The sequence below is a fragment of the Sorex fumeus genome, unplaced genomic scaffold (assembly GCF_029834395.1).
Source record: "Sorex fumeus unplaced genomic scaffold, SorFum_2.1 ptg000093l, whole genome shotgun sequence".
Taxonomy (NCBI): Eukaryota; Metazoa; Chordata; class Mammalia; order Eulipotyphla; family Soricidae; genus Sorex; species Sorex fumeus.
The window spans coordinates 2,566,789-2,590,981 of NW_026606150.1; the positions used below are offsets into that span (position 1 = coordinate 2,566,789).

General features: G+C 56.5%; 1 protein-coding gene across 3 annotated transcripts; it reads right to left on the bottom strand.

The window, feature by feature from the left end:
• Positions 1–5,313: 5,313 nt before the first annotated feature.
• SLC22A8 (solute carrier family 22 member 8) lies at positions 5,314–23,989 on the bottom strand. Of its 3 annotated transcripts, none has more exons than XM_056131670.1 (11): positions 23,914–23,989; positions 22,553–22,946; positions 12,255–12,358; positions 11,425–11,579; positions 10,615–10,783; positions 8,355–8,478; positions 8,054–8,169; positions 6,806–7,020; positions 6,265–6,373; positions 5,887–6,090; positions 5,314–5,812 (listed from the first exon to the last, which is right to left on the bottom strand). In XM_056131670.1, exons 2-11 carry the CDS (start codon positions 22,886–22,888, stop codon positions 5,713–5,715), a joined length of 1,632 nt encoding a protein of 543 aa, XP_055987645.1. In that variant the 5' UTR covers positions 22,889–22,946; positions 23,914–23,989; the 3' UTR covers positions 5,314–5,712. The 3 variants fall into 3 exon arrangements, with proteins under 3 accessions (XP_055987645.1, XP_055987647.1, XP_055987646.1); XM_056131672.1 differs by having other exon boundaries at positions 5,315–5,812; positions 22,553–22,640; positions 23,914–23,986; XM_056131671.1 differs by lacking the exon at positions 22,553–22,946 and having other exon boundaries at positions 5,315–5,812.
• Between the last annotated feature and the right edge of the window lie 204 nt (positions 23,990–24,193).

A 24,193-nucleotide genomic window follows, 5' to 3' on the forward strand; every position in this document is an offset into this window, starting at 1 on the left:
CCAAACCTGAGGACTTCCCATTGGCCAAGAGCCCCATGCCATCAGAGGTGAATGCCATGCCAGGGAAAATGCATTGTGTCAGGTCCGGGGTGATAGTACTGTGGGTAGGACGTTTGCCCTGCACACAGTCGACTGGGATCAATCCCCGGCATCCCATATGGTTCTCTGAGCACCACCAGGAGTGATTCCTGAGTGCAGAGCCAGGAGTAACCCCTGAGCATTGCTAGGTATGTCCAAAACTCAACCAACACCCCAAACAAAAATAGCAAAATAAACACATTGTGTAGACACAGAGACTGAGGCCTGGATAAGTCAGGGCACTGTCCCTGAGCACACATCAGATTCCTCATTTCTCTTAATTCTGCAGCTCCTTCCACCATGCCAGAAGTCATCATGTTCCCTTGATTTTCTGAGATGTCATGATTTTTTTTCTTTTTTCGCTTTTTGGGTCACACCCAGAAATGCACAGGGGATACTCCTGGCTTTGCACTCAGGAATTACTCCTGGCATTGCCCGGGGCACCCTATGGGATGCTGGAAATTGAACCCGGGTTGGCTGTGTGCAAGGCAAATGCCCCACCTGCTGTGCAATCACTCCAGCCCAATGACCTTTTTTTTCTTTTTGGACCAACCTGGCAATGCTAGTTAAGGGGTGACTCCTGGCTCTGCACTCAGGAATTACTCCTGGTGATGCTCAAAGTACCATATGTGATGTCGGGGATCCAACCTGGGTCAGCCACGTGCAAGGCAAACACCCTCTCTGCTGTGCTATGGCTCCATCCCAATATCATGATTTTGTATAATTTTTTGGGGGGTGGAGAGTGACTAGAACTAGGGGTACTCAGGGCACTGTGCTGTGCTGGGCATCAAACCAGAGGCTCCTGCATGCAATAATGTATCATTTTATTCTGTGAAATGAATGGCTTTTCAATGACTTGACTATGTGATTTGAAGTTGTATCATTGTGGGAGACTTTTCAAAGAGAGAAGTCAACAAATCCAAGAAAACACTCTTGCCCAGATTATAGTCCCCAAGTAGAAGTTGGAAATGATTGGGGACTGGAGCAATAGCAGAGCGGATAGGCTGTTTGCCTTGCACACGGCCGACCTGGGTTTGATTCCCAGCATCCCATAGGGTCTCCCAAGCACTGCCAGATTGCCAGGAGTGATTCCTGAGTGCAGAGCCAGGAGTAACCTCTGAGCATCGCTGGGTGTGACCCAAAAAGCAAAATAAATAAATAAAATAAAATAAAATAAAAAAATAAACACCAAACAAACAAAAGGAAATGATTGACCTGGAGGAAAGACTGATGACTGACAAACTCCAGTTGTTGTCTCTCAGACCCAGAGACACATTCTCAGCCAAGACCAAGTCATGAGCATTTTGATTCATGTTTTTTCTATGCCCCCTCCCCACCACCAAGACCCCAACAGAGGATGCAAAAATTAGAAAGTCATCCTAAACTACAGTTTAAAGTCTGAATAAGAAACCAACAATGAGGGGGCCCAGCAGGAGGACAGTGTCCAAGGGAGGGCCCCACCTTGGCTGGTTATTCGATCAACCAGTTGGAAGCCCATCTTAGGGACAGAGAGAAGGGAGTAAGGGAGCATGAGAAATTGGAAGAGAGGATGAAGTTCAGAATGGGGTGGTCAGTGTAAGCTGACACACATCCCGGTTCCCAAGGAGTCCTGACCATATGACCATGTTTCTCAACCCCTCCCCCCACACTATTTTTTCCCACTTCCAGCACGTCTTTCACCTTCTGAGACAGTGTATGTGTGATCGTGGCTGGACCAGAATTCTGAACACCTGAAAGACGGGGACGTGGATGAGGAGCTGTGTTCCTCCTCCAGTTCACTGCATCTTCCTGGTGGAGATCCAGTCAAGCCTAGGGTGAGCCTGGTAACCCTGTTGTCAGCTGACTCCACGAGGATGCGGGCGGGGAGAAGTCCCGTGATGGGCCTATGTGAAGGGTAGAGGTCAGAGAAGCTTAGGGTGCTCAGCTCAGAAAGTGATTAAATGAGCCTGGATTTCGTCCTACAAGGTGGAAGGGCAATGCAGCCACTGGGATGTAGCTGAGTGGCAGAGGACACGCATGTATCTGAAATCCTAGGATAGATCCCAGCAGCACCCAAAACAAACAACAGCAAAGATGGAAGAGGACAAGAGGAAGGGGAGGATGAGAAAGAGGGCAATGAGAGAAGACTGGGGTAGGCTGGGGTTGGAGCAGTAGAACAGCAGTTAAGACACTTGCCTTGCATGCAGCCAACCCAGGTATGGTCTCTGGCATCCCATATGGTTCCCTGAGCACTTCCAGAAATGAGTCCTGAGTGCAGAGCCAGGAGTAAACCTTGAGCATTGCTGGTTGTGCTCTCCCCCAAAAGAAAAAGATTGGGGTAGGTTTACAGCATGATAGATGATCAGAACCCTCATGTTAATGAGAAATTACTGAAAATTTAAAGCAAGGATGCAGTATAACCTCTTTCATGTTTATTGAATGATTTGTTTGGGGGCCACACCAGGTGGTACCCAGGTACCATGAGGTTTTGGAGATCAAACCTCCTGCATGTGCTCAGCCTGTTGATATCTCTCTCTTTGATGCTCTTTCTCATTTATTAAGCTCTCTCACAGATGCAAGTACATCTCTCTCAAATAAAGAGAGCAACAAAGCTCAAATATCTAGTTTGGGACTTGAGAGTAATTAGCTTTGTGTACTGCTAATCAAAGCCCCAGGGGAGGGTTATGTGTCTGAGTTGTTCAATTTGGTAATCCTAGTCACTATTAATCACTGACATAGTTCAAATTGACAAATGCACACCAGAGATTGACAATTGAGTGTCAAGTGAAGGTTATAAGATACTCCATTAAAGAGTTTTATATTGATTGTGAGACCAAAGCCATAGTACACACACACACACACACACACACACATACACACACACAGAGGCACATACACACACAAACCAAAAAAAATTTTTTATATTGATTGCATGTTGAAATGGTAATACATGGATATGCTGGGTGAAATAAACTTGGTTAATTTTATTATAAAGAAATTTAACTTAAATATAATTACTAGGCTGGAGCGATAGCACAGCGGGTAGGGCGTTCGCCTTACAAGCGGCCAACATGGTCGACCCGAGTTCGATTCCTCCGCCCCTCTCGGAGAGCCCGGCAAGCTACCGAGAGTATCTCGCCCGCACGGCAGAGCCTGGCAAGCTCCCCGTGACGTATTCGATATGCCAGACACAGTAACAACAAAGTCTCCAATGGAGACGTTACTGGGCCTGCTCAAGCAAATCGACGATCAACGGGAGGGCCTTTACCTTTGGGCTGGAGCGATAGCACAGCAGGTAGGGCGTTCGCCTTACAAGCGGCCAACATGGCCGACCCGAGTTCGATTCCTCCGCCCCTCTCGGAGAGCCCGACAAGCTATCGAGAGTATTCGATATGCCAGACACAGTAACAACAAAGTCTCCAATGGAGACGTTACTGGGCCCGCTCGAGAAAAAAAAAAAGAAAAATAATTACTAGGAAGCTAAACCACACATGCGGTTTGCATTCTATTTCCATGGGAATATCAGAGGAACGGTTTCCAGAAAGGCGTTCTAAGGAATGTCGGTGTTGGAGAGCCCAAAGAAGAAGAAGAGATGTGTTTGGAACTGCTTGGTTGCAAAGAACGAAAACGAGTTAAGTTTAGTATGAACAAAAGGGAAAAATTATTGGTGAATTTGGAGACGGTGACTGGAATCCAGAGAGGGCCTCCAGGTTTGGTGAAGAACTGGCATCTGAGATTCACAAGGAATCAACGCCAAAGGTCTGGCTGGTGCTTTGTATGGAAGGATCTACGTGGTCGCTTATTCTCTCCAACAGGCTTTCTCTGCTCTGTTCTTGTCCAGGCCAGCATCATGGCAACTTGCCTGCCCAGGACAAGGACTAAGAGATGAACTAGAACCTTCTGTAATTCAAAAGGTAGCACAGGAGGAAATATGTGATCAAAGACACTTCCACCTGGGAGCCTGGGCCCCTGATTTCTATCTGGTGCAGTCAACCATGACTAGATGGTCGTGGTCAGAGATTCTGGGATCATAGACCCTTGAGAAAAGGGTCAGAGCAGGATTGTAGCATAGGCAGAAAATCCCAAAGGAGGCTCTCGAGGAGCGGAGTGTATGGGTGGGAGCTGCAGCCACGTGGCATCTCAGAATCCAAGGAAGGAGGAGGAAACCCATAGGACCAGAAACCCCCAGACTTAGCCTGGGTGGGTGATAAATATCTCGGGGTTGGAGGGTTGGATTCTGTGTGCAGTGTGTGTGTGTGTGTGTGTGTGTGTGTGTGTGTCGCAGGGAAGTCTGAGATTCTGAGATTGGAAAGTGAAGGCAGGGAAGCAAACAGTTCCTTTATGAAGTTTGGCTACAGGAGGGAGAAAGGGACAGTGTGATTCCAAGAAAGAGAACATCCGAGGAGGATATGCTTGTTTGATTTTTCTTTGAAGCCTAGGTCTGTCTCACTGGTGATGGGAAGGACCCAGGAGAGAGGAAACGGGCAGAGCCAAGGAGGCCAGGGGCCAGGGGCTGGCACAGGGTGTCCTGGTGTAAAGCCCGGTATGAGGGTGGGACCTTCTGTCATTGAAGGGAACTTGGGGACCTCAGAATGACTGCAGCTTCCTCAGTGAAAGGGGAGGAAAGTCTGTCCAGTAAATGTGAGACTGGGGCATGGATTCAGGACCAGAGGGGAGCCAGGGGAGGAAGTTATCATTGCAGATACACACCTGCTTTTTCCAAGTGCAGACTTCGCTATGGACAGCACTGGGTCCCTGCCCATATGTCGAAACCCTGAAGCCCAGGGTGACTGTACTTAGAGAAGGGGACTTTGGGAGAGAAACGGGGTTAGTTGATGTCCCAAGGGCGGGGTTCTCATGATGAGATTGGTGTCTTTATCAAACAGGGTCCCGGAAAGCTTGCACATGCTCTCTCCACTACTCAAGAGCGTATAGAGAAGAAAGCTTCCTGCAAGCTGGGAAGAAGACCTCAGTGGGGTGTCCCGGCATCCAGAGCCGTGAGAAGAAGTGTTGGCTGTTTAAGTGATGTGGTCTGGGGTGTTACTAATGTCAGCTTGGCGTAACTCTGTCCCTACCAGCCACACACGCACACACGTGTTCGTATCAGCCCTGTTCACAGGGGCTGATGTGTACATGCGGGTAGGTATGAAGACTACTTCTAGGTCTCCCCATTCCCCACCGGTAGGGCTGAGTTCTTATTGCTTTTTATTGGAACCTTCCATCGAAGAAAGACGTTGTGGGTGGGTGGGTGGGTGGGGTGTCAAGAAGGGGATGTTTTCTTCATTAGGATTGAGCCTGGTGGTCCGGGGAATGTTCAGGAGAGTGGGGGAGGTGGAGCCATGGGACAGAAGTGGCCGGTGGGAAGAGTCTGGACAGAACATCAGGGACTGGGGTGCAGGGAGGAAGAGGGGGAGGGTGGAGAGTTGGGGGTGGCCTATGTCCCAACCATGGAGCTGCCCAGGGCAGGCCGTGAGCTTGGTGCTGGCCTGCTGGAGGGTTTGCCTTCACAGAGCCCCCAGAAGACTTTGTCTGAGGAAGCGCAGACCTGTCCAGACACCTGTGCAGGCTAGTGGCAGACTGGGGGCACAGGGGGTGGGCTGTCTGGCTTCAATTAGTCTCTGGAGGCCAGGAAAACAAGGGGGTGCTGGGTGGTCTTCAGCTGGAGTGCAGGCCTGGCTCAGAGGGCTGGAGCGGGATCCTCTGGACAGCTTTGTCATTCTCAGACTCCCGCATCGGCTCCTTGGCCCGAAGGGACCTGGGGACAGGAAGTTCAGGCTAGGGTTGCTTCTGGCCTCTGAGTGCAGACGGGGCCCGAGGCAGGACACTGACCAATTTTCCACGTCTTCGATGGTCTCTGGCAAGGGCCGGTTGAGGGTCTCCGGCAGGAAGATGGCAGCACTGCCTCCCACGAGGGCCACCGTCCCGAAAATGATGTTGGGGATGAAGGGCTGTAGCTCCCCTGTGATCTTCACCAGGGGCGCCAACATGCTCCCGATGCGTGCCCACAGGTTGCTGATGCCCATGCCCGTTTGCCTGCCAGAGCAGAGATGGGCAGCCTGTGGGTGGCCTTCCCGAAGGCTGATTCTGGGGGGGCTTGGGCAGGGGGCAGGAAGACACCACAGGTTCTTCCCCTCCCCCACCCCTCCCCCTTCCCCACTTCCCTACCCGGGATCCTCTGGCTGCACCAGCTTCAGGCCCAGGGCTTACCGGATGACCGTGGGGTATAGCTCACTGGTATAGAGAAAGAGGCAGCTGAAGGAGCTAGACAAGCATCCTTTCCCAAACACAGCCAGGACAGTCCTCAGGATCTGTATGTCTGCAGAGGGAAGACACTGGGGTAGTCCCTGGGGCCTGGGGCTGTCTGGGTATGGACACTCCTCAGCCGACTTTTTCTCCTGTTTTGCTTGGGCCACCGGGAAGCTCAGCTCCGATCATTAAGCCCAGGAACCCCCCTTCCTATTTTTTTTTGCAGGCGGAGATCCTGTTGGCATTTATATTCTTCCTGGACCGATGGCTTACTCCCATTCCTAGCTAGCTCATGTACGAAAATATCCCCAATTTCCTTTGGAAGGATGTAGGTGTATCAGCACAAAAACATCTCTATGAAAGGGACTTTTCCTGGGGCATGATGGGGAAGCTTGTGAGGTTTCCCTGGAGCATTCCCCACCTCCCCCATTCCAGTTGTCCACCTCCGAGAGATGCCCAAAGACGCTTTGGCTGTCCTGCCTCAGCTACCCCAGCCCCTCACCGGAGGGCACAAACGTGAGCGCCAGGATGGAGGCTCCTGCCAGTAGGAGGGCAAAGGCCTGGGTGATGTGGCGGCCCAGATAGCTCATGGTGAGGATGGTGATGAACTTGGAAGGGATGTCGACCCCTCCGAAGATGAACTGGAGCAGGTAGAGGTTGACTCCGAATTCTTGCACGCTCATAGCCAAGCTGTAGTAGGCGAAACCAGTGGCAAACCTGAAAGGCAGTGAGGAGATGGATTGGCACCTGTGGCCAGCGGGGGCTCCTTCCTGTCCAAGCAAGAAATCTTGCTTGGGTCACTAGGCTGATGAAGAGCTTTCTTTGCTGGTCCGACAGTGATGGATGGGAGAGGGTGTGCTTGAATACTGCTCGGAGGACACTGAGGTGTGTCTGGGCTCAGGGAAGAGGTGGTGGGATTGATTGGTTATGTCTGGGGTGGCAGAGAAGGTGGCAGAGTGGGACTGATTCTGAAGAACATCATGGGGACAGGCAGAGACCGGGGTGGTGGTGGTGGCTGTGAATGGATTCTCCCTGCTGGGCAATAGTTTAACATCTAGAATGGGATGGGGGTGGAGTGGGGGCAGAGCAGTAGTATAGCGGGAAGGGTGTTTGCCTTGCACAACCAAACGTTGGAACCTTGAGCACCGCCAGAAGTAACTCCTGAGTGCAGAGCCAGGAGTAACCCCTGAGCATCGCCAGGTGTGACCCAAAAAGCAAAAACCAAAACCAAACCAGAATGGGATGGGGATGTGGGGGGGGGGGGGGCGGAAGCTGAGCAACGTACAGGCATCAGAGGGCCCTGTTCCTCCTCCCTTAGGATTATGGGAGCCTAGATTTGAGGGCCTGATTTGAGGAAGGGCGGTGGCCAGCCTGGAGGAGGTTTTCCAAACCAGGTCGCTCTGAAGGAGCCGAGGAACGCCAGCCGGCAGAGGGGACTCAGGAGAAATCTGGCTTTGGTTCTGGAACCCCAAGGACCAGCCTGTTTCTGGAAGCTAGGGGCGGGGGAAGAGGGGGTCCACTGAGGGTAGGGACAGGAATAGGTGAAGGGGGGCCTGGGTGATCCCGAGAGTAGCCTGTGGACGGAGCAGAGACGTTGCAAAATTCTAGGATGGTGCGGGCTGGGCCGGTGAGGGACGCTCTTGAACCTCCTGCAGGTGCCTTGGCTTTGCGTGCAGGTGTGCTGGCAGGAAGCGGGTCCCTCTCCCCAGCCCTGGCGGAGGTGGGGGTGTGGGCAGGAGCAGGGGGTTACCAGGCCAGGGAAAGACAGAAGGTCACGCGGCGCAGGATGGGCGTCCGGATCAGGTGGGCGACGCTGTACTTGGCCTTGGCCAGAGAAATCTCCTTCTGCAGGTTGAGTTTGATTTCCTTGGGGCAGAGGGAGGGGAGGGCGGCCGTCAGCGACCCGTGGGAGGCCCCGGAGGCTTCCACTTGCGGTGGCAGAGTGCGGCTGGCTTGTGAGCGGGTAGGGGTGGTGGTGGGGGGGAGCGGAGGCAGGAGGGAGACGGAGCGACCCCAGGCATCCTGCCCCAGACACTGCGCAGGGCGCCTACCTCAAGGCTGAGTTTCTCCCCCTCCTCCTTCTTGCCGTTGAAGGCCGCCACCCACCGCAACGTCTTCAAGGCCTTCATGGACTTTCCAGACAGGACCAACCAGCGAACGGACTCTGGGACCCACCTGGGCGGGAGTGTGGGGGGGCCAGAAATGAGTCACAGTGGCTCTCCCGCCTCCCAGAAGACCCCTTTGAAGAGGCAGGGGGTCTTCATCAGTCAGGATTGTGGGGCCGGAAAACCCCAGCTGCCCTACTGCAGTGCTCATGGAATTCAGACGCGGCCCGGCTTTGCACCTGGGCAGCCCAGAGTCAGCACAAACGTGGGCGTTCTCGTCTCTCCCCAACTCCCCCGGACAGAAGAGCCTTTCCTGGCCCCCCTCCCCGGTTGGATTGTTATCCTGGGGTGTCCTTCCTCGCTGGGAGCCTTGGGCCTCAGCCAAGGCAGGTGGGGCCCGAGGCAGGGACAGCATGTTTATTCGAGGCTGGACAGCTGGAGGGTCCTGCATGTCGCCCTCCCCTCCCCTCTTCCTTGGGCTGCATCCAGGTGCCGGGGGAGGATGGGGCCGGGCTGCATCCCCCAGGCGGCTGGGGAAGGCAGCTGAGGTCGGCGTCCAGGCCTCGGGGTGGCTGGGAGGATGTTTTGATTCTCCCCGCGAAGGACCAGCTCCGCATGGCCCGGGTTTCCCTCACCCCTGTGCTGGAGGGGATTAGTTGAGTGTGAGCAGTGCCGGATGGAGGACCGGATGCAGAAGATGCAGAGGAGAGAGCAGATGAAGGAGTGTTCCCAGGAAGAGTTTAGCCCAAGATGAGGTCAGCGCTGGCTGTGGCCGCCAGGACCTGGGAGCTGGGTCCAGTAAGGCCCTGGTTGGGTGGGGGGGGGGGCTTGGATGTTGGTCACCTGGTCTCAGGCCATTGCTGGGCCCTGGGCCCACTGTCTTGGCCTGTCACTCTTGTTTCTGCCCCGACAGCCTTCTCAGCCTGTCCTCACCCAGACTGTCAGGGACTCCAGGGGAGCAGACGCACCAGACAACGGCATCCCCACACCCGTTTTCCTAGAAAATCTGGGGAGCCTCCTCCACATCACAGTGAAGGGTCCGGGCCCTGCCTTCCCCAGCCGACCCCTTGCCTCGGCTGTCTGTCTTCCTGCTCTGCCCTCTGACCTCCAGAGGGCCCCTCGGGTGGCTTCAATCACCCCAAGAATGCTCGTCTCCTCTCAGTACTTCTCTTTAGAGGGTCCCGCCCAGCAGTGCGCAGGGGGCCACTCTTAGTGACACTCAGCTCTCCAGGCTGGACAGGTCAGTGCAGGGTCCTGAGGATGTGACACAGTTCAAGATCTGGGGGTCACCAGGGCCATCCTGGGAGGGCTTGGAGGTCTCCAGGGAGACCACACAGTGCTGGGCACGGAGCCAGGATCCTGAGTACACCAAGCATGCGCCTCTGACCCCTTTCCTGTCCCTCCCCCCCCCCCCCACAACTGCCTCAAGGATCTTCTGTTCTCATTTCTGCATGAAGGATCCGCCTCCCAAAGGTCTGACTCATTTGGGGTGATCTTGGGGGATGGAGCCTCCATGGTCTGGTCTGGGAAATGGGAACGTTATTCCTGCTTCACACAGGAGACGCCTGGTAGATCAGAGACGGGACCAGGCCTTGTGGGGAGTGACCACGGAGCGAGCAACTGAGCCCTTGGCCTCAGTATTTCCTGGCCTTGGGCTGCAAAGACCGTCTGAAGATTCGTCGCTGGTCTTCCATGTGCCATGGCGAGCTCTCAGCCCCCTCTGGTGGGCTCTGACCCATCCCGCGGTGAGGGCACGTTCAGCCTCCCCTTTCCCGCACCTCACACCCCAAGTCCCCACACCTGGAGCTTTTCTTTCAAAACGCCTCGAAGACTGCTAGGGTGACGCCTGCCTACAACTGCTGGCCCTGGCTCCTGGGCTCACCCACTTGATCTCTATGCTTCTCACTCTTCTCACTCTGTGTGTGTGTGTGTGTGAGCCTCATCAGGCCTCCCGGCACCCCAACAGCGTCAAGGTCGCTTCCTAGACACCCCCGTACCCCCCCCCCCATGAAAATGAGTAACTGAGTTCTGGCTTCCTGTGCTCTCCACCTGAGCCCTTCTCTTCCGTCTTCTGTCCCCTGCCGGCGCTCAGACCTGTCCCTCCAGCAGGGTGGAACTCCTCCTCCCTGGAACCAGAGCTGCAGCAGCCGGGGACAGCCAGGGTTGGTCAGTGGGAGGGGCAGGGGGCCCGGCGAGGACCACGTACCAGGACAGCAGGAAGCAGATGAAGTAGGGGATGGACACCGTGAGCTGGAGCCAGCGCCACTGGGGGATGGCATAGGCCAGGCCGGGCAGAATGAACTGGCCGATGGTGTAGAAATAACCAATCGCCGTGGACATGATGGCCCGCATCCGGGTGGACACCCACTCGACATCTACAGAAGGAATCTGAGGATTAGAGTTGGTCCTGCTGGGCCCTGGGCACGTCCCGGTGATGGGACACCAGCTCCAGCCCTCGGTGTGTGTGTGTGTGTGTGTGTGTGTGTGTGTGGTGTGGTTGTGTGTGTGTGTGTGGTGTGTGTGTGGTGTGGTGTGTGTGTGTGTGGTCCTTGTCCCATTTTGCAGGTGCTTCAAATGAGGACCCCAGAAGGGAGACCTCAGGAAGGACTGAGTCTCCAGACCACGTGTCTGGTCACCCACGATGTGTGCAGGCAGAGGGCTCATGACCAGGGGATGCATGTCCTCAGCCATCTGGTTCTCAGTGTCATGTCCCTTTGTCCCTTTGTCCCCTTTTTTTTTTTTGGTCACACCCGGCGATGCACAGGGATTCCTCCTGGCTCATGCACTCAGGAATTACTCCTGGCGGTGCCTGGGGGACCCTATGGGATGCTGGGAATCAAACCCGGGTCAGCCGCATGCACGGCAAATGCCCTACCCACCGTGCTATGGCTCCAGCCCCAATGTCATGTCCCTTTTGCAGGAGGCCTTAGGTGGCCGTTTTGGTCAAGGGAACAGGGAACCCTGTGGTTGAAGCTCCCACACTCCTCGCGCCCACCCCATGGCCCCCGGGGCTCACTCAGGATCACGGTGCTGAGGGTAATCCCCGAGATGCCACAGCCACACAGGAAGCGGAAGACCATGTAGAAGGGGAGGGTGGGGCTGAAGGCGGCGCCAGAGCCCCCAGCGGCCAGCAGCAGGTAACTACCGGTCAGGATGGGTTTGCGGCCAAACCTGGGCTCAAGGGAGAGAAGGGCAGGCGGGTCAGCCGCGGGGAAACTGCCAAGGCCAGTGACTCTGCAGGCTGCCGGGCAAAGGGCCGGACCCCCACCAGCCCGAGGGCCAGATGGGGCATGTAACTCCCTCCTCAAACAGAGCCTGACTGGTGATTGTTTTGCCCGACAAGTTTGCAGTTAGAGGTTTGGGTTAATGAGTGATCTTCTCCACCCCCCCGCTTAGCCCACTGAACAGGGGTCAAACATTTCCCCCCCCCCCCCCTGCAACGGGGCCAATACTCCATGTCTGAGGTCCTTGAGACAGCCCCACTGCCAGCCCAAAGGAGCCTTTGACAAGGCCCCTCCCCGCTGCGGTACTCTCTCGTCCCCCCCCCCCCCCCCCCCCCCGGGTGGCGTCTGGATGTTGCAAGTTCCCAGGACTTTGAGACAGAGGCTAGTCTGTGATCCACAAAGGTGACTCCCAGGGTCCCATCCTGGCTTTGATTCCCGACAACCCTGACCAGGAGCAACAAGGGCAGAAAAGGATTAGGCCTTGTTCAAGGCCACTCCGCAGAGACCATCCATCCTTCCTCCCCCGAGGACCGGCTCTCTGGAGGATACACAGGCAGGAGAGGGAGGGGACAGGTGTCCCTCTGGCCTGTGCCCCTCTAGGGGGGAGGCCCCCAGGTCTCACCTGTCGGACAGGTCTCCCAGAACCAGCCCGCCGACCAGGATGCCCGCCATGAAGATAGACTGGGCCATCTCCTTCAGTTTGTTCGAGTGGCACACCAGATCCCACTGCGGGAGACAAAAGTCGTGTTGGGGACTCAGCCATGCCCACCGGAGAACCACCCCCTAATTCTGGAGCCGCCCCCGGCCTCCAAACACCATTTCCCCTCTCAGCTGGGCCCCGGGCGCCTTGGTCTGCCAGTCACTGATTTCACGTGGCACCAGGGGATGGCAACATCCCTCAAGCTGTGTCACCTGCTCCCGGGCTTCCAAATCCACCCAGTGGCCCCCTCCCGGCCAGCCCTCAACCTCCTCCAGACTCGCTGCACCCCGGAGTCCCCACGTCCCGTCTCTGCCTCTGGGACCTCCATGGGGACATTCGTCATCCTTGTCACTCCCTGCTTCTTGTCCATCAGCTTCTGCACATGCTCAGACACTGTTATCCCAAGACCCCTCACGCCACCCCTGCCAGGTGTGCCCGACTGTATCTGAAGTCTGGGGAGCCTTCGGATGAAGCAAAGAAGCTTGAGTTATTTTTGAAAACGGAGGTAAATAAGCCAGCTATTTAAAATGTCCTCAATGGGGAGAGTGTTTGCCTTGCACGTAGCCAACCCAGGTTTGGTCCCTGGCATCCCATATGGTTCCCCCGAACACTGCCAGGGGTAATTCCTGAGTGCAGAGCCAGGAGTAACCCCTGAGCATCGCCAGGTATGACCCCAAAAGAAGAAAAAAAAAGTGTCCTCATAAAAGTTTCTTCGAAGATATATTTTAATGCATCCCCAAGAGACTATATTCACTGTTATTTCATGTAACTTACAACACGCATGATTATATGGTTTTTCCCTAGATGCAACAAAAGTATTTTAATAAAAGAGTCAAATGACTAAAAAAAGTCAACTCCCTCTCTCCTCTTTCTCAAATTAAAAAAAAAAAAAGAATGGGGCTGCACCTGACAGTGTCAGGGGACAACTTGTGGCCTGGGGTTTGGGGTCACTCCCAGGGTGCTAGGGGGTCAGGGGCCTCTGACATGCAGAGCCTGGACTCCAGCCCGTGGGGCTCTTCCCGACCCTACAGGAGATTCTCTTGTGGGATTGGCATCACCCCCGCCTCGGCCTCAGCTCCTGTTATTTCTCCATCTTGCCCCTCCCCATTCATCATTAAACCCAGTAGGACCTTCTATATCGGACCCGCCTTGGTTTTAGAGGCCCTGGACTTCCCACTCTTCCTCAAATGGGATGTCCTCCTCCTGCTCTATGGAATCTTCTCTCTAGGCCTGGAAGTTCCCTGTGGTCTTTCTGGGGCCTTCCTTCAGAAGAGGAAGCGCCTCTGGCCTCCCTGGTGCCCAGAAGACCCCAGGTGCTCCATGCCCACCGCAGCCCTCCCCAGCCTGCCCCATGCAGGCTGCTAATGCCCCACCCAACTGCCCAGATTTGTCAACCTGCTCTCTGGAAGGCTCAGTCTATGTGACAGGAATCCCCTCACTCCGCCCCCCCCCCTTTTTTTGGCTTTTTGGGTCACACCTGGTGATGCTCAGGGGTTAATTAATTCCTTGGCTCTGCACTCAGGAATTAATCCTGGCGGTGCTCGGGGGACCATATGGGATGCTGAGAATCGAACCAGGTCCGCCGGATGCAAGGCAAGTGTCCTTCCTGCTGTACTATTGCTCCAGTCCTAAGGCAATCCCCTTTGGGACTCCCACAGTTGCTGTGTTTTATTTTGGTGGGACATGAGCCTCCCAAGTAGAGTACAGGGGCCTGAGAGCCCCTTTTGTCAATATTCAGTTGTGCTGTTGGATGATTTCTGCCCTTGGCCATGACCCAATGCTGCTTGACTGCAGGGATGCTGGGGGCCACCAGAGCTGCCCCCCACACTGCTGGAGACCAAGTGGTATTGAAAAAAAACCCAGGGTATTGAAAAAAAACCAGGAGCGTGCAGAGCACACGCTCCAGGCCTCAGTGCCGTTTCCGGGGTGGGGAATATCCCTCAAGTCTCTATTCTTCTGTTTCTGCTACTTCCTTCTGGGCAGCGGCCTCCTGAGGTACACTTGGTAGGCAATAACAGTAAGTGCCTCTGGGGGCGCTGTTCTGAGGGGCATGGCCATGCCTTCACTCTTCAGTCCTCACAAGCTCCTGGCGATGGGATGGGGGTGGCTGTGCTCCCATCATCCCCCCCCCCTTTGCAAATAGAGGAACTGAGACCCCAAGGATGACTCTGCCTTCATGTCCGCTGCCCATCCTTTCTCTGGTAACTGGGAAGACTTTCTCAAACCACAGCTCACATCCTGTTTGGCCTAGGTACTCTTTGGGCAAAAATGGAAGCCTGTGAACAGAGATTTAGGAAGCCCTTTCTCTGGCCTCTGCCTACCTGTCAGGCCTAATCTCCTGCTAATCCCCAACACATACCCTTTGTCCTGGGCTCTGACTTACTTGTGTAATGAGAGAATTTTGCTCCCCAGGAATGCTGTGACAAGAATGCTTTGGAAATCAAGCAATGTGTTTCTAAGTGTGTGTGTGTGTGTGCGCGCGTGTGCGTGCGTGCGTGTGTGTGTGTGTGTGTGTGTGTGTGTGTGTGTGTGGTGTGGGCGGTGGAGAGCCACACATACTCAATCTCTGCTGTGTATGAGGGGAATGGGGTGCAGCGAAACTTCAGGTTCTCGCTCAGAGGGGTTCAGCCATGGCTGGAGAACCAAGCAGACATTCCTGGCTGCCAAGATTGTGCAAGAGAGAGAGAGAGAGAGAGAGAGAGAGAGAGAGAGAGAGAGAGGTAAGGAGAGGGGAGGGAGCTGTTAAGGGGGTGTCTAGAGAGACTCCTGGAACCTTCAGGCACTTGGTGGGAAGCTCCTTTGGAAAAATCTACAGTAGATTTCAGCCTCCTGAATTCTATTCTCCCACCCCCTTCCCTCTTCCTTGGAAAGGACACATTTCTCAGGTGACCCTGAAGTTGAGTGGGATTATGAACTTGCAATAAAATGGGAATAGAAAAGTGTGGGGGGGGGGCGGGGGAAGAGAAATAGCTCCCGGGTCTAGAGTGCCACCTCGTGCCCTTGTGTCCCTCCTGGGAGCTCACTCCCACCCCCCACCCCCTCTGCCTCCAGTAAAGTGTGTGATGCTGCCGAAGGAAATTTGACTTTCTCCCCATCCGGCATATTAGTTAACCCCTTTAGACATGGGTCCTTCTGGGTTGGGTGGGGGGGTCACACCTGCCAGTGCCCAGGATAATTATTTATTTGTGTTCAAGGCACGAGGCCTTCACCCTGGGGTACACTGGGGTACCATCTTTCCTTAAGCAGGGCAGACACCTCAGCATCTTGCTGAGTACCATTCGCCCTGCCTAGAATGTTCTCCTTCTGCCTGCCCTCTTGGTGGTGCCATTCACCTTTTTTTTTTTTTTTCATCTTTTTCATGCTCCATGATTGCTCCCTTGATCACCCTATTTAAATTGGCACCCCACCCCATAGTCTTCATCTCTACATCTGACTGCATTTCCTCTCCAGGTCCTACACCAGCAGACACACCACTGTGTGTGTGTGTGTGTGTGTGTGTGTGTGTATGTCCCAAGAATTTCATTTTGGGGGACTAGACCCAGCGGCACTCAGGGCTTACTCCTGTACTTAGGGATCATTCTTGGCAGGGCTTGGGGGACCTTATGGGGTGCCGGGGATTGCACCCAGGTTGGCTGCATACAAGGCAAGTGCCCTGCCCAGCTGTACTAGACCTTTGGCCCCGACATGTTATCTTGATGAAAGTAAGTCATGACAGCACTTCCAAAGAAAGATTGAGGTCAGTGTCCAGTCCTGGGCAACCCCTAATTCCTGCTCAGACTCGATCATGTTAATATTCCACAGAAAGAGCAGAGAGTCTGAGAGGTTAGGGAATCTGCTGATGTCTCAGTGAGCCATCCTGGGGAGGGGGGTGTTACTCTCTTAGACAGAGAGTACTCGGGCGGACAGGCTCAATATACCAGACACAGAAGCACGTGCTCCCAAGGAGGCCTGGACTGGCCTCACAGTCACACTGGGAACAGCTCTGGTACACCATCCATCCACTGGCGCCTGGGCAATGCTGGAATCTAAGGGCTCCGCCGAGCATTCCAAGCATGGTTCCAAGGCCCATGCATTCTCTGTGGCTTCCCGGGGCTTCATTCATGGTGGATGCAGTTCCTGAGAGGTTCTGACCAAAGAAAGGGTGGGCGCATCTGTCCTTCAGGTGGCTCTGAGCTGCACATCTTACAGCTGGGACTAACGGGGCTACATTGAGTCAACCCAGCTGCCGCCACACAGCATTCCCCGCGCCTCAAATCCCCGTCCAGTGTGCTTGAACTTCTTCCTTCCTTGGTGTGCATGGATATCCCGGGAGCTGCAAGCTGGCAGGGAAGTCCAGGAACCTCACTGCGACCCTGTCTAGCAGGCCGAGTTGATGCCCAGGGGGTGGGCAGGGGAGAGACAGGACCTGGTGGCCACGTGGCTTCCCACCTGAGTCCCTTAGGAGGAGGCACCGTCGTCGCTGTGCATCTCCTTTGGACCCAGACCCTGATGGGCAGGGGGAAGACCTTTTCCTGCTCTTATCTCGCTTCACCCCAAGGTAGAGACTCGCGCATGCGCGGGAGCCGTCAGCGAGACATCACCCGGGAAGGGCTGGAGGGAGGCGGGGAGGAGCGCGGGTTTGAGATCTGGTCCGAAGGGCAGAGGTGCTGGCTGAGGACCTTGAGCAGCAGGCGCTTGGCTGCCACCGAAAAGTCGGCCACGGCTCGCGGGAGGGGACTGCCGTGTGAAGGTGTGGGCTGACCCGGGGGCTCCCCCACGGAGGTCCGAACACCCTGTGCAAAGGACAAGGGGAACAGCCTTCTGGAACCTGGGGACCTTTAGAACCATCAGATTCGGGAGATGCCTGGCTCCTGGGGACTCCAGACCTTTGACCCAGCCTTGTGAGGGGGGTACAAGGGCCAGAGAGGAGCGGCGTGGGTTCAGGTTCCTGGGGAGAGGCGAAAGCACGTGCAACTCCAGCGCTGTCACATAGCTGCTGTGTGTTCCTGGGCCGCTTACTTAACTTCTCTGTGATTCAATTTTTGGGGTGCCTCCCATTTGGCTCCTGAGCGACTCCCAGTGATCCTCGTAACTGGGTGGGTGGTTCAGTGCTAAGGCCTGGAGGCTGCTGGGTCCTGCGGAGCTGGGGGCCACCTGAGGGTGGTCAGACCATCCGGAGCTATGTCTGGTGGTGACCGGCAGGCTAATTAGCCCTGCTAATGCCAGGAGAGTTGTGTGGTGCCGGGGATTGAACGAGGGTTGGCCACATGCAAGGCACGTACCCTGACTCTGCAGGGATTTACCCAGCCCCCACCACTGTCTGCCTTGTGGGCTGCGGACAGGCACAGCACACGTTCCCACTTCCTGGACTGCCAACAGCACGAAGAAACAGCCCAGAGCTCTCGGCGCACCACCAACTCTTTCTAGCGACTTCCCCGTGCTGCCCACTGAGAAGGCGCCCCCACCCCCCAGGGCAGGGGTGCGGGGGGGAAGGGTGTTGGAGTCTGAAGTGGGACTCCCTGTCCCCACTTCCAGGAAGGCACCTCCCGGACCCCAGCCCCGCGTGGTTCTCTGAGCTGTGGGCAGAGTTCAGCTGTGGGTCCTGACAGATGGGACAGAGAAGTGGCCCCGAGTCCTGCACCCCGTGGGTGACCCCCAAGGCCCCCTCTGGGTATGTGATCAGGACCCTCTAGGTGAGGGGTTGTCCCTGGGGGTGGGGGTCGCTCTGCTCTGTGGCCAGGAAGAGAGGAAGGGAGGTGGCAGGAGAGGTCTCCAGGGTCGGGGCGGTGAGCTGGGGGGTCTGGGTGCCAGTGGTGGGCAGGTGGTTGGGAAGTGGGGGGATCTGAGGCAGGGGAGGTTGTGGGGGCAGATGGCAGCTTCCTGGGGGGTCTCTGGGCAGACTTCAGAGACCCATCTGGAGGGAGGGGGTCCTGGATAGGGGGAGGTCCCTGTGGGCCCCATTCGGGAACTGAGGGGAGAGGAAGGGCAGGTGTTTGCTGAGCTAGGCCCATGGGGGCTACATGGGGGGGGGTCAGTGGCTTGGGAGGGGGCCGCTAGGGAATGCCCCCACCCTACTTCCTAGACTTCAAAGAAAGGCCTTTCTTTCCTCTTACTGGCGCAGGAAAGCTCCTTGTGAAAAATTCCAGCGGGCTGAGGCCAGAGGAAGGAATTCATGCCTCTCCCGGCCCAGGAGGGAGATTAGGGGATCAGGAAGAGGGGGTGAGGCGCCCTCCCTGACTCACCCACATTCCAGCCTCCCCCCTGCAGGAGAGAAGCTCTTTCTTTTCCCCTTCTAATGTGACGGGACTGAGTGTGTGTGTGTGGGAACCCCCCACCCCAGGTCACCCTCTCTGAGGATGCAAGGGGGCACCGGGCCGGCTGAGCTGGGGGCGAGCTGGGTTAGGACCCTTTGCCTGCTGCCCTTGTTTTTCTGCTGTCCTCCGGGACGGCTCCTATTCCTCAGGCCTCTTTTAATAGCAAGAAAGGGCTGCAAGGTGGTAGGTTCAGGCCGGCCTCTGGGGCTGGAGGTTTGCAGCCTTTCGGCAGCTGGAGACTCCAGTGGAGGCTGGACGTAGCCCTAGCGGGTTTCTGACTTGGGGTTGAAGGCAGCTAAGGAAAAGAAGCCCCTGGCAAGCCGAGGTCCGGAGGGGCAGGCCCCCTCTTCTGTTGGAGAAGGATGCAGAACCCCGAGGCTTGGTAAAACCCCGTGTGTGTGTGTGTGTGTGTGTGTGTGTGTGTGTGTGTGTATGCAGGGGGAGCAATGCTTGTGGTATTTGATCAACTGGACCAGAACTGAATGCTCAGGACCTGGAACTATGGGATATTTGAACCCAACAAAACTGGGGGTTGACCCTAGGATGCTGCGGAGAGGCCGGGGATGCTGGGAATTAAACTTGGGCAATTAAACTTGCCTGTTCGGATTGTGCCTGAGTCCTTTGAACTGCCTTTGGACCCCAGGCCCCTAGCTTGGCTGGATGTGGGGTTTCCTGTCCTAACTGCTGGACCGGGAACAGGAACATGATCTGTGAAGCTCCGCTTGACTGAACCCAGGGCCTGAGCCTCAGTGCTGAGCTAGGTGGTGCCAGGGAGGGGTGACCGGCAGTCCAGATCCACCTACCTGCTGTCCTGCTACCTGAGCCCTGGACCCCGTGGGAGATGCCATGGACAGGGAGTTGAGGAGGAGGAGGAGGGGGTTCACAGAAGCCGGGTCTGGGGGTGCTGGTGGGGGGTTCTTATGAAAGATGGCTGGAGCTTGGGGGTGTGTGTGTATGAGAGAGAGAGACAGAGACAGAGAGAAACAGAGAGATAGAGAGACAGAGAGAAAGAGAAAGAGACAGAGAGAGAGAGAGAGAGAGAGAGAGAGAGAGAGAGAGATCTGGAGCCAGATGTCTGGGTTTCATTCCCAACTCTACCCTTTAAGAAACACTTTTCTGGGGTGCCAGTGAGATAGTACAGTAGGTGCGGAGTTTGCCTTGCACACGGCAGGTCTGGGTTTGATCCCCAGCATCCCATCTGGTCCCCTAAGCCCTGCCAGGGAGTGATCCCTGAGTGCAGAGTCAGGAGGGCTGAGCACCAGCCAACCCCCTTTCCAAACCCTCACCATTCTCCCCCCCACCCGCCCCCTGCCAAAAAAAAAGATCACATCTTCTCATCTCCTCACATGGCTTGTTGTGAGGAGTAAGAGAGTGAGTAGCGGTCCTGATGGGGCTAGTGGCATGGAGTGGGCAGGTCTCACAGACCCGGATGGAAGGGCCTGCGGGGATGATAGTACAGCAGGAAGGGCACTGGCAGGAGGCCAACGGGGTTCCAACCCCGGAATCCTGAGCACCGCCAGGAGTAATTCCTGATTGCAAAGCCAGGGGTAAGTCCTGAGCACTGCTGGGTGTGACCCCACACCAACACAGCGACAAAATACCAGATGGTGGCATCTCCTGTATCTCCTGTACATCTCTGCTCCATGACTGAGGCGTGGCTCAAACCAGGGGCTGGGGGAGGGGCCAGGGGGAGCTTAGGTTAGGTCCTGGTTGGTTGAGTTTTGTAGGCACACCCAGCAGTGCTCAGGGTGGTCCTGTGCTCAGGGATTAGTCCTGGTGGTGCTCAGTGGACCGTATGCAGTGCTGGGGTTTGAACCTGGGTCAGTCCCGTGCAAGGCAAGCGCCCCTCCCTTCTCTCCTACCTCTCCAGCCCCTTGATTTTTGCCTTTTTTTTTTTTTAACCAAAAGAGTGGGATGGAACCATGATGAGAAACTTAAAAAAAAAAAAAAACAACAACTTACAGAAGATAACCAAGGCACAGATATTACTTAAAAATTGGCTACGATGATGATGATGATGAGATAGAATACAGGGTTTCCCCTCTGCCTCCCCAGGGCCCAGATGTGCTGGGAGTCACCCCCTACTCGGAAACCTGTGAACTGCAATGGAGGTATCGGAGACGTCCATGCAGCCGCCCAGGGCTCCAGAGCCAGACTCGGTCCCTCTCTCCCTGCCCCTGCTGACCCGTCCTGCGCGGGCGGCTGTGCCCGTCTCCTGGGGGCACATCTGTTTCATGCACCTGCAGCTGGACCAAGACTCTCTGCCAGCCGCCCTCCACCTCGCGTTTGGGGCCCCCACCCTTAGGTGGTGATCAGATGCCTTTAGGGGCGGGCACAGGGGTGAGGATGGGGGCACCCCTTCCCCTTGGTATAACAGCCTGGCCCTCTGGGCCCCATTCCAGCTCCACTTCCCATGGCTCCGTGCCCCGCAGCTCAACCCTCTGCCTTTCCTCTGACGTTGGCCTGGTGGGGCTCCTCGTTTTTCCTCCCTAATGGCTCCGGGACTTTGCACTTGACTTCATATCCTCTGCTCCCTCTCTGGGGGACGGGGGCAGGGGAGCACTGCTAACTCGCCTCTTTGGGAAGATCCTGCTGACTCCAGCTACGCTGTCCAGATGCTCCCCCAGCTTGGCAGGCCACCCCCTACCCCGATCTGGGCTCCCTGAGCGTTGCCGTTCTGAGCACATGACCCTGCCAGGGCCTGCTTGCGTGGGGCACCGATGCAGCTGCTTAGGGATCCAGTGAGATAGTCAAAGCCCTCCCTGCCCCCATCCACACCACCTGCAAGGGGGGGGGGCGCTGTCCCCGCATGAGAGGGGTTCTCCCGTGGAGGGGGGCGAGTCAGGGAGCAGAAGCAAGCAAGGCAGAAAGGCAACAGGACGGGGGCTAGATAGTCCCATGAAAATTTGGGACGCAGCTCTGAGGCCAGCTCTGTGCCCCTTACTGTAGGCCCGGGGACCTTAACTGATCTCTTTCACCTCCCCGAGCCTCAGTCTCCCTATCTGACACAAACAGCTTGACGATGCTAAAGACACTTAGTCGCACTGCCAGGGAGGTTTAAGGTGGTTACGCCACACCCAGAGGTGCTCAGGGCTGACTCCTGGCTCTACACTCAGGAATCACTCCCGATGGGATGCCGGGGAATCGAACCCGGGACAGCCACCTGCAAAGCAAGTGTCCTACTCGCTGTATGATCTCTAGGGTCCCCTGTCTGTTGGCCCCTGACTCTGACCAAAGGCGGTGATACCCAGAGACAGCCGGCAAAAGCCTCTGTGAATAATTAGGACCCAGTGAATGAGAGGTGGGTCCTTGAGTGATGGGGCCGGGTCTGGGAAACAGGGGATGTGGCGGGGGGAGGACCTTGTAGGCAGATTCCCACCTTCTTCTGCTATTCATTCTCTCACCTGGTTCCCCTCCAGCCTTTTGGGGGCCCTTTACACAGCGGGGCTTCCCCTCCTTCCCTGCTCCCTGGCAATTGTATTTGGGGACGTAATTTATTATTATTAATTATCATTATTATTATTATTTTGGGTAACACTTGACAGTGCCAGTAATTCCTGGCTCTGCACTCAGGAATTACTCCTGGCGATGCTCGGGGGGACCATATGGGATGCCGGGGTTGAACCCAGGTCGGCCCCATGCAAGGCAAGCACCCTACGCGCTGTGCTATTGCTCCAGCCCCTTGGGAACGTTCTTATCCCAGCTCCAGGCCCCTTGAAGGAAGGACCCCAGACCCCTCTCAGGCCACTGCCCGGAGTCCTGGGGAGCCGGAACTCTGCATTTCTGGGTGCTGCCGACTTGAAAGATGCTGCCCCTATCCTTCCCTGGTGGCAGGCGGTGCCTGTGGCGCTCTGGCCTTTTGCTGGCCCTGCCGGGGGTGGGTGGGTAGGGGGACAGGAGATGTCCAGGGTCTACCTCTGGGCCTACCTCGGTCACAATGGAGTCCGTGGTGCTGATGTCGTACACCCAGCCGTCCAGGCATGGCTCGGTGGCTGCCTGCGTGTCGTTGGGCAGGCTGGCGTTGGGCGGGTAGAGGAAGCGGAGGCACGGCTCAGGCTTCCCATTGGGGTCCGTGGGCAGCACCCAGGGCCCCGAGGAGGCGTTGGGGGGCGGGCGGCAGTGGTGGGCAGGGGTGATGGCCGTGAAGATCTGCAGCAGGTTGTGGTTGGCCATGCCCAGGATGGGGAATCCCAGCAGCACCATGTTGAGCAGCTGGAAGGGGCCCATGCTGCCCACGCGGTCCACGAGCTCCGAGAAGGTCATGGCGCCGGGCGGGTGGCGCCAGAGCGGCGGCCGAGGTGCCCGGCCACGGGGAGATCGCCTGATGGAGCAAGGGGTGGGGACCCATAGACAGACGCAGGGCTGCACCCGGCGGTGGGGGGGTCCCGGGGGAGCTGCGTGTAGCTTCACCTCCACCTCGGGGTGCCAACAGGGATGTGTCTATACTTCCAGGAGGACAGGTAGGAGAGCTCGGGTGTGTGACCGTGCGTGTGTGTGCACGGGGGGTATGTGCACATTGTATGTGTGTGTGTGTGTGTGTGTGTGTGTGTGTGTGTGTGTGTGTGCGCGCAGGGATGTTGTGCACACAAGTGTATGCGGAGGTGTGCAAGGACATATGTGGCTGTGCCCGTGAGTGTGGGGTGTGTGCAGGCATGTATGTGTGTACCGACATGCATGCGTGAGCCTCTATGTGTGTGCTCACTTATGTGGGGGTGTGCATGAAGCATGTATGTGGGTGTGTGTGTACAGCTTGTGTGTGGGCATGTGCAGGCATGTGTGTGGACATGTGAAGGCATGTATATGGGCATGTGAAGTCATGTATGCGGGCTTGTACAGACATGTGTGTGGGCGTGTGCAGGCATGAGCCCGTGTGTGTGCACATATGTGTGTGTTGTCTCAAGGGTCTAAGCATGTCGCTCAGCTGTGCAGGTCACACACAGTCATGCTGGATCAGGGGTTCCCAGCAGAGATTGAAGGGCCCTGTCTTAGAGTCGGTCACACAGGATGGGGGTGGTGGGGGTGTCTCTGGTCATTCCCAGCAGGCAGAGGGTGGGCAGAGCTGAGGGTGTCCCTGGGGGAAGGTCCCCCCAGCAGACCGAGGGTGGGCAGAGCTGAGGATGTCCAAGGGGAAGGTCCCCCTTAAGCACAAGACCCTGGTTTTGGTCCCCCCAAGGCTGGACCTGCCATCCGGGGGCTCTCAGAGGTCTTGAGGGATGAGGGCGGTTGCTGAGAGGAAGGGGGCTTCCCGGGGGTCCCTGTGGGTCGGGCCCAGAGCCGTCCTCTCCTACCTGGTGCTGGCCCGGCGGGCACTGTGCTGGGAGCCGGTGCTCGGTCTCGGGGCAGTGGCGCTGTGGCCGGCTCGCGGAGCTCCACAGGCCTGTTTGTGCCTCCCCCAGGGGGGCTTATATAAGGCATAAGCTGTTCCCGGGTTAATGTCTGACTTTCTGGGAGGATTAATGCAGCGGCAGGGAGGGCCCACCAGGCCCAGCCTCTCAGGGCAGGGCGGCACGGCTGTGGCCACTTAGGGGAGTGTCCAGGAGGCTCCCCTCTGCAGCAGCCCAGGAGGGG